The following is a 15,975-nucleotide window of genomic DNA, read 5'->3' as shown; positions in this document are numbered from 1 at the left end:
AATATTCGACGGCGCCGTTTTTTGAAAAATATTTTTCAAAAAAAAAAACTTTTTTTTTTTTTTTTTTTTTTTTTTTAAATATTTTCGCTCCTGTTTTAGCATTATTACGGTCATTTCCGGGTTGCGCGGCCCAATTATTAGTTACGTTAATGTTTGGGCTGGGATGCTTTCCAGCAGGGGCCTCAGTGCGGCTGCAGAGTTCATGTTTGGGCTGGGCTGAAACAGTGAAACGCTCTGAAACTGTGGCCATTTACAATTATTAAGACTATAATATTACTATTATTAGTATTAGCATATATTTTGATTGAAACTAAGGCATACAAAAGTAAAAAGTAAAAAAAAAAAAAAGTAAAAAGTAAAAAAAATTTTTTTTTTTAAATAATAATAAAAAATATATATAATTAAAATCGAATTTTAAAAATCATTTTCGATTATGGAGACTGTAACGAATATTCGAAAATTCGAATAATCGGTGGCATCCCTATGAAGAGCGACAGGTGTTTCCATATGCTGCTGTTCCAGGTTTGAGGGTTTTGTTGCAGTCGTTGAGTAGTTCCTTCATGTGGTCTTTGTAACGGTTTTGTTGACCCACAGCCAGTGGTGGAAAGTAACTAAGTGCATTTACTTGAATACTGCATTTAAGTACAATTTAGGTATTTGTACTTTACTTCTTTACTTTCAATTTCCAATACTTTTACTTCTACTCCACTACATCTCAGAGGCAAATATTGTACTTTTACTCCACTACAATTATTTGAAAAATGTAGTTACTAGTTACTTTGTAGATATAAATGATGATATTATGAAACATACACTAACCACTTAAGCCCTATTTTATACGGAGGCTATGAAAATAGCAGATCTACAAGCTCACAACGCGTCGCACCGAGATTGCTTGTAGATCGGCTATTTTCAAACATTCAAGTACTTTAACTTTTGGTAATTTAAGTACGTTTTGATGCCAATACTTTTGTACTTTTACTCAAGTACCATTTTGAATTCCGGACTTTTACTTGTAACAGAGTACTTCTGCATGGCAGTATTGATACTTTTACATAGGTAAAGCATTTGAGTACTTTTTCCACCACTGCCCACATGCAGCAGACCTCTGGCCGGATTGAAGTTGGCTGTAGAGGACCTGCCGTGACAGAATCACCTCTATATGGGGTGAAAACGACCTCCGTCCTGCGGCTGCCTTTCGGCGTGGTGCAGGAGATAACTAACTGAAACTAAATGGAATTGAACACAAATGACCCGCATGCCGGTGTGTGAACGCATCAGACAGACATCAATACAGTTCATTTGTCTCCTCGACAGCCAATCTGTTCATTCTTCCTGTGCATGATGGCCATGGCTGATTGCTGTTACTCTCTCTCTCTTTTTTCCTCTCTTTTCTTCTCTCTGATTCTTTCTCGTCACTTCTCTCTCTCTCTCTCTCTGTCTCTCTGTCTCTCTCTCTCTCTCTCTCTCTCTCCTGTCTCTCTGTCTCTCTCTCTCTCTCTCTCTCTGTCTCTCTGTCTCTCTGTCTCTCTCTCTCTCTCTCTCTCTCTCTCTCTCTCTCTCTCTCTCTCTCTCTCTCTCTCTCTCTCTCTCTCTCTGTCTCTCTCTCTCTCTCTCTCTCTCTCTCTCTCTCCCCTTTATGAAAACATCTGCCTCCATTCTACACTGTACACAAAGGAAGCGTTGATTGCGTTGCTTATGAATAGACGGTTGCTATGCTCGCACTGTTTATAGAAAAAGCTACGGGTTAGTAATGCACCGTGTTTTTCTGGTTCGATATTTGTTAGGGACTTTAGGTTGTTTTTCAGCGGTTTCGTATGTTGGGAGCTCGTGTGACGTGCTGCGTGCTGTGTAATTTAATGGTGCTACTGTATGTCATTTTATTGGACTATTTATTTGTCACTCAAATAAGCGCAAATTATAATAATGTCACCAATTTACTTCCCCCTTGCTCTGTGGGGATCCTTGGGCCCTCATTATGCAAATGTGTTGCTAAGGTGCAGAAATGGCGCAACCACTCTTATTTTAATGCTCTTGACGTGCATGTGTGCTCTCACAAACACGTTTATGTGCATTTTTTATTTTGTGTGGTTTTGTAGCGGGCTTGACTGCTGCATTAAGCTCTGCTATTTCATGTCATTTACGTAACGCCTGGAGGAGAAGAGCGTATAAATGATTGCTTCATGAAAACCCATTGAGAGAGAGAGAGAGAGAGAGAGAGAGAGAGAGAGAGAGAGAGAGAGAGAGAGAGAGATTGTTAAGATAGAGGAAATAAAAGTATTATTTATCCTGAATATGGAATGAGCAGCCCTCAGGGTAATGTTTATCTTCAGCTGAGCTTTAATGTTATTGCTTCTTTAGGGGTGAAATTGAAATGTAAAGTGTTCTTATATTGAAATTCATAAACATCAGACAGTGAGATATGAAAGGCATGTGAGGAATATTTGCCCACGACGATAAAGTCATATTCTCTTGTTTGCTTTTCACCAGTGGAAAAAGTACTCAAATGTTTTACTTAAGTGAAAGTAATACTGCAATGTAGAAGTACTCTGTTACAAGTAAAAGTCCGGAATTCAAAATTCACTTGAGTAAAAGTACAAAAGTATTGGTATCAAAATGTACTTAAAGTACCAAAAGTAAAAGTACAGTACTAAAATGTTTGAATATTTTCAAATAACCTAGATATAAAATGGGCCTAAAGTGGTTAATGTATGTTTTATAATATAATAATGTATATCTGCAAGTAACTAGTAACTAAAGTTTTCAAGTGAAGTAAAAGTAAAAACAATGCCTGTGAGATGTAGTGGAGTAGAAGTAAAAATATAGAAAATTGGAAATACTCCAGCAAATTGGAAATACCAAAACATTTTACTTAGGTACAGTACTTGAGTAAACGTACTTAGTTACTTTACACCACTGCTTTTCACCCACATTTTGTGCACACTCCAGCGTCACAACCCCTTTTTTTGTTCTCCCCTAACCATTTGCTTTACATTGGTTGTTTTATTGTATTGTTCAGTTTCCCCCCTAAACCATTAGCTTTTCATTGTTTTATTTCATTTAGTTTCCCCCCTAACCATTCGCTTTTTATTGGAGCCAGAAATGTGGTCAGTGGTTTGTGTGGAAGGCAGCAGTGCTGGGGGGGCTTTGTGCTGATTAGACCCCCGGAGACTTCCTGGTAATGTTGCTTTTCATTACACTCCAAGATGATGAAACGCTACACTCCTCCAAGCATGTTTGTTTATATTCCACTGTATACGTCTGACTGGCACACACACACACACACACACACACACACACACACACACACACACACACACACACACACACACACACACACACACACACACACACACACACACCAACTGCATGAATGTGCACGCGCAGACACCCAATGGATGTGCAAGCCTGGACCGACTCTGTCATGACTCAAAGATGAGAAATAGTCTCAGGTGGTATCAAGGTATTACGATTATAGCAGAAGGTATGATTTTCAATAACATGAAAAATACACACATGGATTCATGAAAATATTTCCTCATATCACCTTATCTTGAGGTGACTTCTTCCAACTTCAAAATCAGTTTATTGTCTCCGCCAGGCCAAAATGCATGGCGAGAGAGTATGTTTTACCCCCCGTCAGTCCGTCCGTCCGTGTGTCCTGTCCGTCCGTTAAAGGAGAATTCCGGTCATTTTAAGTGTTATGTTTGATGTGTGTCAAATCACTTACCAACGTAGAAATGAAAATCGCGTTACTCCACTGATCCCCCTATCGACCCCCACCGTTGGCATTATAGGAGGATATAGGATAGCCCAAATTCGCCTATTTTAACCAATGCAAAGTCTGTTTTTTTGCTTCTAGTACTCATTGTTGAGTCCCATGATAATGTAACAGGCGCTAAAACTCCCGACAAGCTAACGGCTAATAACAAACGAGCTAACGCTGGGGCTGCTTATCTCTCTGCATGGCAGCCCCAGGTTGCCAGGTCGGGAGAGAAACCAGCAACCAGCATTAGCTCGTTCTGTTATTAGCCGTTAGCTTGTCGGGAGTTTTAGCGCCTGTTACATTATCATGGGACTCAACAATGAGTACTAGAAGCAAAAAAACAGACTTTGCATTGGTTAAAATAGGCGAATTTGGGCTATCCTATATCCTCCTATAATGCCAACGGTGGGGGTCGATAGGGGGATCAGTGGAGTAACGCGATTTTCATTTCTACGTTGGTAAGTGATTTGACACACATCAAACATAACACTTAAAATGACCGGAATTCTCCTTTAACAGCTAATCTCCGGCAGCGTTGGCGCGGTCGCTGCGAAACTGTGCACACACACTCCCTGGATGCCAATAGGCTCTATGCACAGCAGCCATATTGGACAGAAATTGGGCCTCTTCCTTACTTCCTTCACAGGTGTTACCAATGATACTAATGAAGGATCTGTTCCATTTAGTGGTTCTCAAACTTTTAAATTTCAAGGACCCCCATAACTCTGAGAGTGTACAAATGGAACCAAATGGACCCGTAAGGGTCTCAGAGTTAGACCCCCTCAAGGAACCATGAGGGTCCCTGGACCACACTTTGAGACCCACTAGTGTTTCTAGTGAGCCAACATGCACAATATCAGCACCCTGACTCTGTTTGACCAGAATGGAACAGAGCCTTCATTAGTATCATTGGTAACACCTGTGAAGGAAGTGAAGAAAAGGCCCAATTTCTCTCCAAAATGGCTGCTGTGCATAGAGCCTATTCAGAATCTCTGCCCCAATTTTTTCACATGGGCCTGTTATAGCGCCACCAGGAGGCGGATTCGTGCAAAAAAAAAAAATATATATATATCACTCCTACAGATTTTATCCAAACGTCATGCAAATCGGTACACAGTATCTCTATAGTCATGTGATCAACAGGGATCTGTCCGATTTCCCATATTCCATCCTCATTGGCTAAGGTTGGCTTCCAAAGTTTGCAGGATTGGTCCATTTGGAACCAAATGCCTCAAATTCTGCACACAGCTTGCGATTTCCGTGAAATTTCACACGCTCATTCCCACTAGGCCGAGGAAGACATGCCACCCTTTTCACAATGGCTTGTTATAGCGCCACCAGCAGGTTTGATTTAGCAAAACACATGTTTGGAACAAAATGCCTCAAATCATGAATGCAGTGTCAGATTGCCATGAAAGGCCTAAGAATAAATGGCACCCTCTTCACCATGGCCTATTATAGCGCCACCAGGAGGCCACAATAACGCACCTGACCTGGCGGAGACCTGTGCTCCGAGGAGCACTTTTTCTAGTTATCCACTTGATTTTATTCAACAGTCAGTCAGTAAGGTTCTATGGAAGAATTCTTGCTATTTCCTCACTATCAATTATTCTATGGACCATAAGTATCTAAACCCAATTAGACTTGTCTAAGTAGATTCTTCTCCTCTTGTACATCATCACCAGAAGTCCAGTTTCGTTTCGCGCAGCCACACCCTCGTCTTTGATCCCACATCAAAGACGCCGGGCCTTTCAAGGTGTTCTGTGCTGGGGACAGGTGGTAATTATTATGTTTTCGACAGTCTGCTCAAGCTCTACGCACTCGCAGCGGCGACTGATGGAGGGGAAAGGAACTGGTTGGAATAACGTGTTCCTTCCACGCGCTAATGTCCAACCGGGGTAACTCAACCTGTCTGGTGATAAGAAGCGGCTTGCTAGCTCCTCATGCATTGAAGGAGGCTTGAGCTCAGTTCTGGGCTCTCCCTAGGGTGCCAGAGGGAGTGTAGCGCCCAGGATCACATTGGCAATTGGCACTGGGTGAAAAAAAATTGGGTTACAAAATTGTGGCACAAAAAAAAAAGAAATGGTGCAAGACCAGCTTGTGAAACGAATGCCGCCAAACAGTCGTCACCCAGCTTGCTCCAGCTTAATAGTAGAGGGCCCCACCACCGCCACCCCACCACCGCCAAACTCAGAAGTCGCTCGCCACCTCGCCGACTCCCAACGGAGCAGAGGCCGTCCGCCTTCAGGAGACACACTTCGAAAGACGACGGCATATCCTCTATAAGTAGGTTAATTGCATATTAGACGCACATCGTTTGCAGGCTAGACAATGTCATATACATGCTGCAATGACTTCTATCGCCAGCAGTTCAGCGTTTAAATACCGTCATTTACCCTGGTTACATGTTGCCTTTCCGACATGTCGCCTTTCCGACGTTAACGAACCCTATACCTAACCCTAACCCTAACCTTAACCGCACGCGGAAGCCACTAGTCGGAGTGGCGAGATGTCGGTATGGAAGGCGGTTACCATTTACCCTATGCCCCGGTGGAATGTCAGGAAGGTATGAAGAAATGTAGGCTTTGCCACCCAAGCCTCATGAGAAGGACATGGAAGGATGAGAGAGATGAAAGCGGGGGGGGGGGGGGGGGAGGAATCCGCCGCTCTTGAAGCAAAACGTAAAGACGTGTAATATCCTTTTTGTGTTTCATGCTTAATCCATTTACACCGGGAAAAATAGCAGATCTACAAGCTCATAGCGCGGCACCGAGTGCAGCGCTATGAGCTTGTAGATCTGCTATTTTTGACAAATCATATGTGCAAATCTTTGAATATATATATATTTTTTAAAACGAACATTTGTCAAATATTTTGTTCCAGGGACCGCCAGAAGATTTGAGTTACAAATGTTCAAGATTTAAAAAAAAATAGCTTGATCTACAAGCTCGTAGCTACGAGCTTGTAGATCTTCTACTTTTTTTAAAGTATGAAATAACGGTTATAGGCTACAAATCGAAAAATGACACAGTATGCGTTCCCCGGTCTAAACGGGTTAAGAGGGCCCAGGAGAGAGAGAGAGAGAGAGAGAGAGAGAGAGAGAGAGAGAGAGAGAGAGAGAGAGAGGTGTGGGAGTTAGTGGTGTGAGACCCAGGATCAAGGCCAGATTGACGGCGCTCCAATCCCCCCTCGTCCTGGCTCATTTCGGCGCTGTCGGGTGGAACCCTCGCATGTCCAAAACCGTTGCTTTCAGGAAATGGACAAAAAAAAGACCCACGGTAGTTATTATTTAGTCCAAAACTCTTGTTAATAACTTTCATTGGTTCAATATTTATAAAAACCCACAGACACACTTAACCACTTTCACTTTCCAAATGTTTCTAAACTAGTGAACATACTGTAGGCGATCTACAAGCTCACAACGTGTCGCATCGCGACGCGGCGTGAGCTTGTGGATTGGCTATTTTCGCTACGTTTGCGAGACACTCTGGTACGACGAAGTATACTATAGGGCAGGGGTCTTTCAACGTTTTCAGCCCAAGGACCCCCTCTCTGAGGGAGAGATGAAGCAGGGACCCCCCCCACTATATATTGCATAACATTGTGTTGCAGATAGCTTTTCATAGATGTTGGATTCATGTTAATGTGTATTTTCAGACATTTAACCACTTAAACTTAGAAAACTTTTAATCTGTACTTAGTCTGCTCTTTTCCCCCCTCTCTTCGCCAAAAATAGCCGCTCTACAAGCTCACAACGCCTCGCATGCGTTGTGAGCTTGTAGATCGGCTATTTTCGGCTAAAGTTGTCCTTTTAGAATAGGGATGCTAGGGTTAAAGTTCAAATGTAAACAACTATGTTCCTATCACACAACGATTTGGTGGACCCCCTGTAGTACCTTTGAGGACCCCCTAGGGGTCCCAGCCCCCCTGTTGAAGACCCCTGCTATAGGGCATTAATTTACTGTATGAAAAGAAAACAAAAAAAACATGCAAAGTATACTATAGGGCATTAACTCACTATATGGAAAAACAAAACAAAAAAAAAACATACAAAGTTGAAGTATAGAGATACAAGTTTTCCGCCCTGCGACGGTGATTTCCTCCACGGTTCATTTCTCCTCCCCGGCTGCTTGTTCTGCTGCTACACAGGAGGCCTGTGGTCATTATCACCCATATGAGTGCTGCTCCTCCGCTGGGCTTTGAGGGGCAGACTAGCGACACGGGTCCTTCTTGTCACGCTCTGTGCACCGCTGCCTGGCTCCAGCCATCTGCTATAGTGGCTACATGGCTCGTTTTGTCACTTTGAATCTCCAGGTCGTCCGCTGAGAGGCTGACCTCCGTCAGAAGTTTGATGCTCACTTGAAAAGCTGCTGTAATTATCTTCAAGGTCACATCTTTTCCACTCGTTGCCCTCGACACACTGGCCACTCGGAACAAGACGAGAGACATAGTGCAGAGAAGTACTGTACTTTGAAAAGTACCTCAATTTTGAGGTACTTTTACTTTACCAGAGTATTTCCAATTTTCCGTACTTTTACTTCGACTCCACTACATCTCAGAGGCACTCCACCACAATTATTTGAAAACCTGAGTTACTAGTTACTTTGTAGATTTTTATTATTACAAAACATTACCCACTTCAGCCCTATATACATTTTGGCCATCTGAAAATAGCCGATCTACAAGTCGCGATGAAACGCATCGTGAACTTGTAGATCTGCTACTATTTTATTCTTTTTTACACATTTTATACATTTTAAATGCATAATGAGCACTTTTACTTTTGTACTTTACATATATTTTGATACCAATACTTTTTTACTTTTACTCAAGTACATTTTTAATTCCGGACTTTTTCTTATAACAGAGTATTTCTACATTGATACTTTTACTCAAGTAAAATAAGTGTGTACTTTTTACACCACTGGCAGAGATGCACCCTAGCCTTCTCTGACCCCAGAGGGGAGAAGAGGTTTGTCATGGAGCCCAGTACCTCACCCTGAACGGTCGGTCTGTCTGAGAATGCATGCACACACACACACACACACACACACACACACACACACACACACACACACACACACACACACACACACACACACACACACACACACACACACACACACATATACACACACACACACACATACGCATGTACACACAACACGCGTTTTCATTTGAAGTCGGTTTAACCCATTAAGACCTGAGACCGGTTAAAAAAAAAAGTCTAAATCCTAACAGTTTTTTGAAAATAATGTGGAAAATATTTGTTCACGATTTTTGAATAGCTACAGAATTCAGGTCTCAATGGGTTAAGGAGTGATCTTATTACATACATTATATACCTATTAAATTCACTCTTTTTGAATGTGTTGTGGCGGCCAGGTGCCAAGTGGTGCTAAGCAAAAGAACAAGCTGATGTGTTTACTGTGTGACCCACGTTCCTGTTGCCAGTTCTTATAAAATACTGGCAGCTCTACAGAGAGTATTGGCATGAGTCTCGCTGGCATGACAGATAGAGAACATTAAAATATTATCAGTACAGCAGCTTAAGTGTCATCATGAATATATTACCCCATCATAAACTTTTATTTCTTGGTTAATGTTCTGAAGATGCACACATACGCTTCTACGCACGCACACACGCACGCACACAAAGTCTATGTATATATAACCACTGTGGAGTTGTGGTTGCCCTCTGACTCGGTCCATTTGGTCAGTGTTAGTGAACTCTGTACTGGCTTTGCATCGTAATAATTTTTAAGTGAATGGAATCAAAATGAAATTAACCCATTAAGACCTGGTACGCATCTGTGTCACATTTTGATTTGAGCTAAACAAGCATTATTTTACACTTTGGCTATTCAAAAATAGCAGATATACAAGCTCATAGCGCGGCCGCGCTTCGAGCTTGTAGATCTGCTATTTTTGAAAAATCAAGAAAATGTGTGCACATTAATATATTTGTATTATTTTAAAGCGAAAATGTTTAACTCAAATCCTTGCTTCTGGGGGGTGTCTGGAACAACATATTTTGAGATAGGGGTCCGCTGCCAAATACATATAAGTTTGGGTGGTCCTTGACATGAAAAAGTTTGAGCACCACTGATACAGAAACATACGTTTTTCAGAAAACTGTTGGGATTTATGGAGACATTTGTAGAATCGGCTTCAGCTCTCAATGGGTAAAGCTACTGCTCATTTGACTGGGGACCAGGCACTATAGCCCCTCTGTCAGACCCCTGGAGGTCCCTGGACCATTGGCTAAGGGTACTGTCCTGTATGTCTCCAGTGTTACGGTTGGTGTCAGAATAGGATTATAGGCTAATAAGAGTTGAGAGATATGTCTGAGCTTTCTCCTCTGAATGCACACCCTCTGACCAGTGAAAATATGCTTAATTGGACGTATTTTCTCTCTAATGAAACAATCGTGGGAAGAAAAAGTTTTAAATATACTGGTATACTTTTACCGTTATGGAGATATGAATTTAACTCATTAAGACCGGGAACACATCTGTGTCATTTGTCGATTTCTTTGGCTATTCAAATAGCAGATATACAAGCTCGTAGCGTGGCACCGAGTGCCGCGCTATGAGCTTGTATATCTGCTTTTTTTTTTTTTTAAATCGTGAAAGTTTGTGCAAATCTTTGAATATATATGTTTTTTAAAGCCAACATTTTTAACTCAAATCTTTGCTTCTGGGGGATTCTAAGAATGTCTTCTAAATAAACAGTTTAAAAAAAGATTTGCACACATTTTCAATTTTTTTCAAAAAATGTTTGAATAGCCTAAAGAAATCTGAAGAAAAAACAAAAGGACACACAGATCCGTTCCCGGTCTTAAAGGGTTAATTGGACGTATTTTCTCTCTAATGAAACAATCGTAGGAAGAAAAAAAGTTTTAAATGGTATACCGGCATACTTTTACCGTTATGGAGATGTGTATTTAAGAGATGGTGGTGTTGCTTCATCCCTGCTTGGCTCAGCAGTCACACATTTGCATAGCCGATGCCTTCACGGCTGTGGGCCTGCTCTGCTGAAGAGCTGTAATGACTGGAGTGTAAAGTGCTTTCCTGCAGCATCGCTGGAAACTCCCTAAAACTGGAGGTGGATGTGTGTGTGGGTGAGGTTGAGCGTTCTGACATTCTTGCACCTTCAGGGAGGTTTTAAAAGTGTCTCTGAGCCTCCTCGGTTTGGACACGCTCGGCGAATAAAAAGCTACGCCTGTTACTGGCTGACCTTCCTTGAGCCATTCTCCAACTTTAAAGGCTTCACCTTTAACCCCTGACCTCTTTCCACTGTTGTTTCTAGGCGTCGTTTGACTCGTTTCATGAGTCTCTTGTGAGCGTTTCATATGTTGAGCTTTTTATATAACAATATATTGTTTACCACCCATTTGTTTGACAAAATGTTCATGCCGCTCCAGCCATGCAGTTTTACAAAACAATTTGGCGAAGCAGTGATGTTGCTAGGTTTTCAATGTAATGGGTCCTGGGACCCAAAGGTGGTCTTTTAGATGAGTCCCAGGGACATTTTATGAGTCCCACCAAAATTCACACCCTACGTGAAACCCGGTGCTTGGACCCGGTTCGGTGCCCCCTGGGACGGTTTTGTCAACGGGGGGTTTTGTGTTTCCCTCAGAATCTTTTTGGGTGCCATTTTACACCACTAACATTAATCTTGTATTTTTATTTATTGTATATCTGCTATTTTTGAATAGCCAACGTATACAATATGGATAAAGGGGTGAAAATGTATTAACACCTTTTGCTGGGGACCCCCTGGAACCCCCTCAAGGAACCACTGATTTAAGGGAAATGCTGTAATGACAATACAGGGGCACTTCTATAACTTATCCATTAATTTAGATTAAATAAAGTAGAGCAGGGGTCTTCAACAGGGGGTCCTCAGAGTTACTACAGGGGGTCCGCCAAATCATTGTGTGATATGATTTTTTCTTTTTTTACATTAATCACTTGAACCCTATAGCAGCCGAAAATAGCAGATCTACAAGCGCCACGTTTCAACTGCGCAAACGCGTTACCTAAAGAATTCGGTCTGAGCATGCGCAAAATGGCGGCTCCCGTGGATTATTATTGATATTTGTATCGTCTTTCTAAGACGATTTCTACATGGATTTTATTGTTTATAAAGTAGGATAAAGTAGGACGTGGCCATGCAAAATGGTGGTGTCCCGTGGATTTGTAAAATATTCGCGGTAAAAAAATATACCGCAAATTATTTTTATATTTTTCTCTGTTGTTGGTGACAACTCTAGTGCGTCCCATGGACGCCACGACGGTGTCATGAATGCGTCCTTTCGCAATATTGTGCGTCAGCGACGCAGGACGCAGGCCTATGAGCATCTCTGGAGAAGAGCATCTGCTATAGTCATCAGGCTTTCAATTAATGTTCATTTATTGATGGGGTCGATAAGGTTATAGGACAGACCCAAGAACTGTTTATATTATTATTTGATATGGACATTCATTCATTTAGTTTAGTTTAGTTTATTAGCACATTGTAACAAATATAGAAACAATACATATTAAATGACAAATTGCTGTCCAAGGAAAGGAATAAGCCGGCTGGCTAATTTGGAATCCTTTCCTTCATGGGAGAAGTCATTAAACAACAGGATTAGAAGTTCAATAAGAACAATACAAAATAATACAAGTTTCCAAAGGAGCAGTGGTGCAAATAAAGAAATAAAAACACAAAAACTGCTCAAAAGATGAAAAAGACACAAAAAAAATTTTGTAAATATTACTAAATCAATGGACTATAGTAAGGAAGAAATGAGATATTGTTTGAAATGTTTCTTAAATATTGGGAAGGATAGTGAAGACTTGAGTGATGCATGAGAGCTCCACAACTGAGGGCCTCTAAATGTGATGACATATTGATGTACGACAAAAAGGTAAATTAAAATCATGTCTTTGCCTAGGGGTAAGAGTGAAAATCAGAAGTAACATGAAACAAAATATGAAAAGAATAAGGAAGGTCTTGTTTACATTTTTTAAATTTGAACGTAAATAAGCAGGTTTGAAAAACATGAACCTTATCAATAGGCAATAAAGAATATGTATTAAAGAGAGGGTGGCTCGTGTCTATTTGAGTTTGAAATCATTCTCAAAAACCTCTTTTGAATGATAAGTAGTTTAGTACTGTACTGATACTGTATCTTAGTTTAGATACAGTATCAATCTGTTGTTTCCAATTTAAATGATCATTTATAATGACGCCCACATTTTTTTTTATGTGAAACCTGACAGATTTCTGTACCATTAATCAAAATCCAGATTTATCTATTGGGAATTTTTTGTTTATATTACAAAAAACATGAAGTTGCATTGTTTTGTAACTTCATGATTCATTGTCCATACATTGTCCATGTCATTGTCCATACAGGTATACATACAGGTATACATGTATTTTGCAGTGACATTCTGCTCACATGGGATAGATCAGGAATCCACTAAATGTGGTGTATTTACCCACCATCATCAAACACCCCATAACCTTTAGGAAGTTGCATGTAGACCACGTCACCTTCCTGTACCTCTAAGGGCACTCCATGAGATAGGGAAACAAAGCCAGTATCATCATTCTGTCCTTCATTCCAGACAATATGCCTGCTGTTATGGATCAGTCTCACAGCCACCTTCTGATACTGGCGGATGTCCATAGCAGTGAATCTGAAGTAATAGACCCCTCTGACTGGAGCTGTGAAGATACCTGCATCGGAGCAGAGCGACCAGAGATTAGTGACCACTGGATTTAGTGGATAACAACATTTATGATAACATCTGGAGCTGATGTTTACTGAGTGCACGGTACCACTGATAGCCTGAAAATACTCCAACACATGAAACAAATAGAAATACTATTAAATAATAAATAATATTACAAATCTAACGATCTGAAAACTTGCCAAACCTACAGTATGCAAAACAATTTGATTTAGCAACAAATATAACGTACATGCCGTCTTCAGAGAACTGTACGTTAATGATTTTTGTATTAGATGAGGATCGTCAGTAGTCAGTACCTGTATCTAGGTTGTACGCCTGGCCAATGTTGGTGAGTACACTTTTGAAAACCAGTGTGGTATCAGTATCGAAGGGTCCCACGTGTCCTGCGCTCGTCAGTCCAGCATAGAAAGCCACCTTTTGTCTCTCTGTGAACACGGGAGAACAACATGTTTGTTCTAAGTGATTGTGTTCACCATGTTTCAAACTTCTGGACCGTGGAAGAAACGCTGTTCAGATTAACAAACAAAACAAGCTCACCAGCTCTCTGCAGGGCCGCCACGTTATTCTGTAACGCTATAAACACACATGTATTGACATTATTATATTCATTTGGATAATGTGTTTATATTGTAAACATAAACAGAGCGAGGTCACATGTCAAACAGAGAAATTATAAAGACATAATATGATTCTCAGCGGTACCATCTGTTAACCAATATTGCCTGCCAAGAACGCATCATTTCTAAAAATATTCTCTAATTTTTTAGTTTTTAAATGTTTTCGTTATTCACAACAAATTAGGAGATAACAATTTCCAAAGATTTTCTGCTCCATTCACTTCAATGTTAAAAAATAAACGGACAAATTCACATTGTTTTTTGGTTTAAAACTATTGGTTTTGAGCTATTTTCTTTTTTTTTTTTTTTATAATTTTTATCCCACGATTTTGTAACCCACATTTTTTCACCCAGTGCCAATTGCCTATGTAATCCTGGGCACTACCTACCCTCTGCCAGCCTAGGGAGAGCCCAAGCTGAAGCTCATGCCTCCTTCAATGCATGAGGAGCAAGCAGGCCGCTTCTTATCACCCGACAGGGGGGAGTTTCCCTGGTTGGACATAGCGCGTGGAAGGAACACGTTATTCCAACCAGTTCCCTTCTCCTCCATCAGGCGCCCCGGCTGACCAGGGGGAGGCAGTATAGTGACCAGGATTACTACATGTTTTTGTGAGGGTATTAACTACCCTAGGAGACACGGGGAGAACATGCAAACTCCACACAGAGTAGGCCCTTTCGCCAACCCCACCTAGGGTATGGGTGCCGATGACGTGGAGGATATTTCAAACATCAAACAACACATGTCAACGAGGTCACAATGACCTTGTTGACATTTGTGAAACCACACCTGAATCTCCTCAGTGATTAGCAACCATCAGGGGATCAATAATACTGGAGAAATACTGGGTAATTGATTTTTTTTGGTATTTATTTAGTTTTCGTTAAAAAGGATAAAGTAATAGTAATCATTGCTACGGAGTGTTTGTTCACTCGCAAGGGTCTCTCCAGCTCTTTAGTAAACAGAATGTAGTACATTTTCAGGTAGGTGACACAATTTAAGCCAATCAGGAGAGAGCACTGAAAACGCATTTTCTGTTTAATAAAGAGCTTGAGAGACACGGGAGACTCCTTTTACTGAACAAACACTCTATAGCAATGAGTACTATCAGAATATAGAGCAATTTAACACTTATTCTAACCCAAGTAAATCACTTACCCTACCTTTAATGCTACCTGCATTCCATGTCTCCAGTGTTACAATCCTGCTGGTGGCGTTTCTCAGCGCCGCCACCAGGTTCTCCAGTTCATGCTCCAGGTCTTTAACATCTGACTCGTCAGGGGTGACCGTTCCATCCTGTCCCTGAACCACTGTCCTAGACAAACACGACGACAGCACCACCAGCAGAGTAACGGCAGCCTTCATCCCTAAATCTCGCCTGGTCTTGTGATCTGTGAGAATGTAGCAGACAGGGTGTTTCTCTTTATATACTTCAGCGCAAGGTCATGAGTTGTGTGCCAATCTTTCAAAAGTTTCCCAGAAGGCCTCTTTCAAAGGTTTCCCAGAAGGCCTGCTTCTGTGTGAGATCTGGACTCTATCCCCCCCCCCCTCATCCAGACTGAGTGGCAAAACATTTTGCAGCATGGAGAGTTGGAGTTTGGAAGCGCTCGTTGGAAATCACTCAACAGTCCTGCGTACCACCTGTTTCTAAGTTGCTTAATGCAGGAGGCAGCAGGACGTTGCGTTATTGAAAACGAGCGCTTCCAAACTTGGCCAAAATAATCACCTGCACAGAATTTATTGACAGAAAGTATCTCATAACATGTCTACGGTGGATTTTTATGAAACTTTTTGCAGATAGAAAGAGGATAATTCAAGCTTTCCGTACAGCTGCCATGT

The 15,975-nt window shown here is 41.2% G+C and overlaps 1 protein-coding gene across 1 annotated transcript in view; it reads right to left on the bottom strand.

Moving 5' to 3' along the window:
- The window catches only part of LOC311061632 (uncharacterized protein), a gene marked incomplete at its 3' end in the record, with an annotated part of 42,639 nt that extends 27,137 nt beyond the window's left edge, over positions 1-15,502 (bottom strand). Inside the window, exons 1-4 of the mRNA XM_084080324.1 lie at positions 15,300-15,502; positions 14,059-14,094; positions 13,818-13,946; positions 13,329-13,504 (exon numbers count right to left, since the gene is read on the bottom strand). Of these exons, the coding sequence (XP_083936450.1) occupies positions 13,329-13,504; positions 13,818-13,946; positions 14,059-14,094; positions 15,300-15,501 (543 nt within the window). The 5' untranslated portion in view covers position 15,502. The remainder of the gene's footprint in view (positions 1-13,328; positions 13,505-13,817; positions 13,947-14,058; positions 14,095-15,299) is intronic.
- Positions 15,503-15,975: the final 473 nt, after the last annotated feature.

The sequence above is a fragment of the Gymnoscopelus microlampas genome, assembly GCF_963454915.1.
Source record: "Gymnoscopelus microlampas genome assembly, chromosome: 15".
Lineage (NCBI taxonomy): Eukaryota > Metazoa > Chordata > Actinopteri > Myctophiformes > Myctophidae > Gymnoscopelus > Gymnoscopelus microlampas.
Note: the sequence above shows the minus strand (reverse complement) of the source record. Positions and strands in the feature narration are given on the sequence as shown.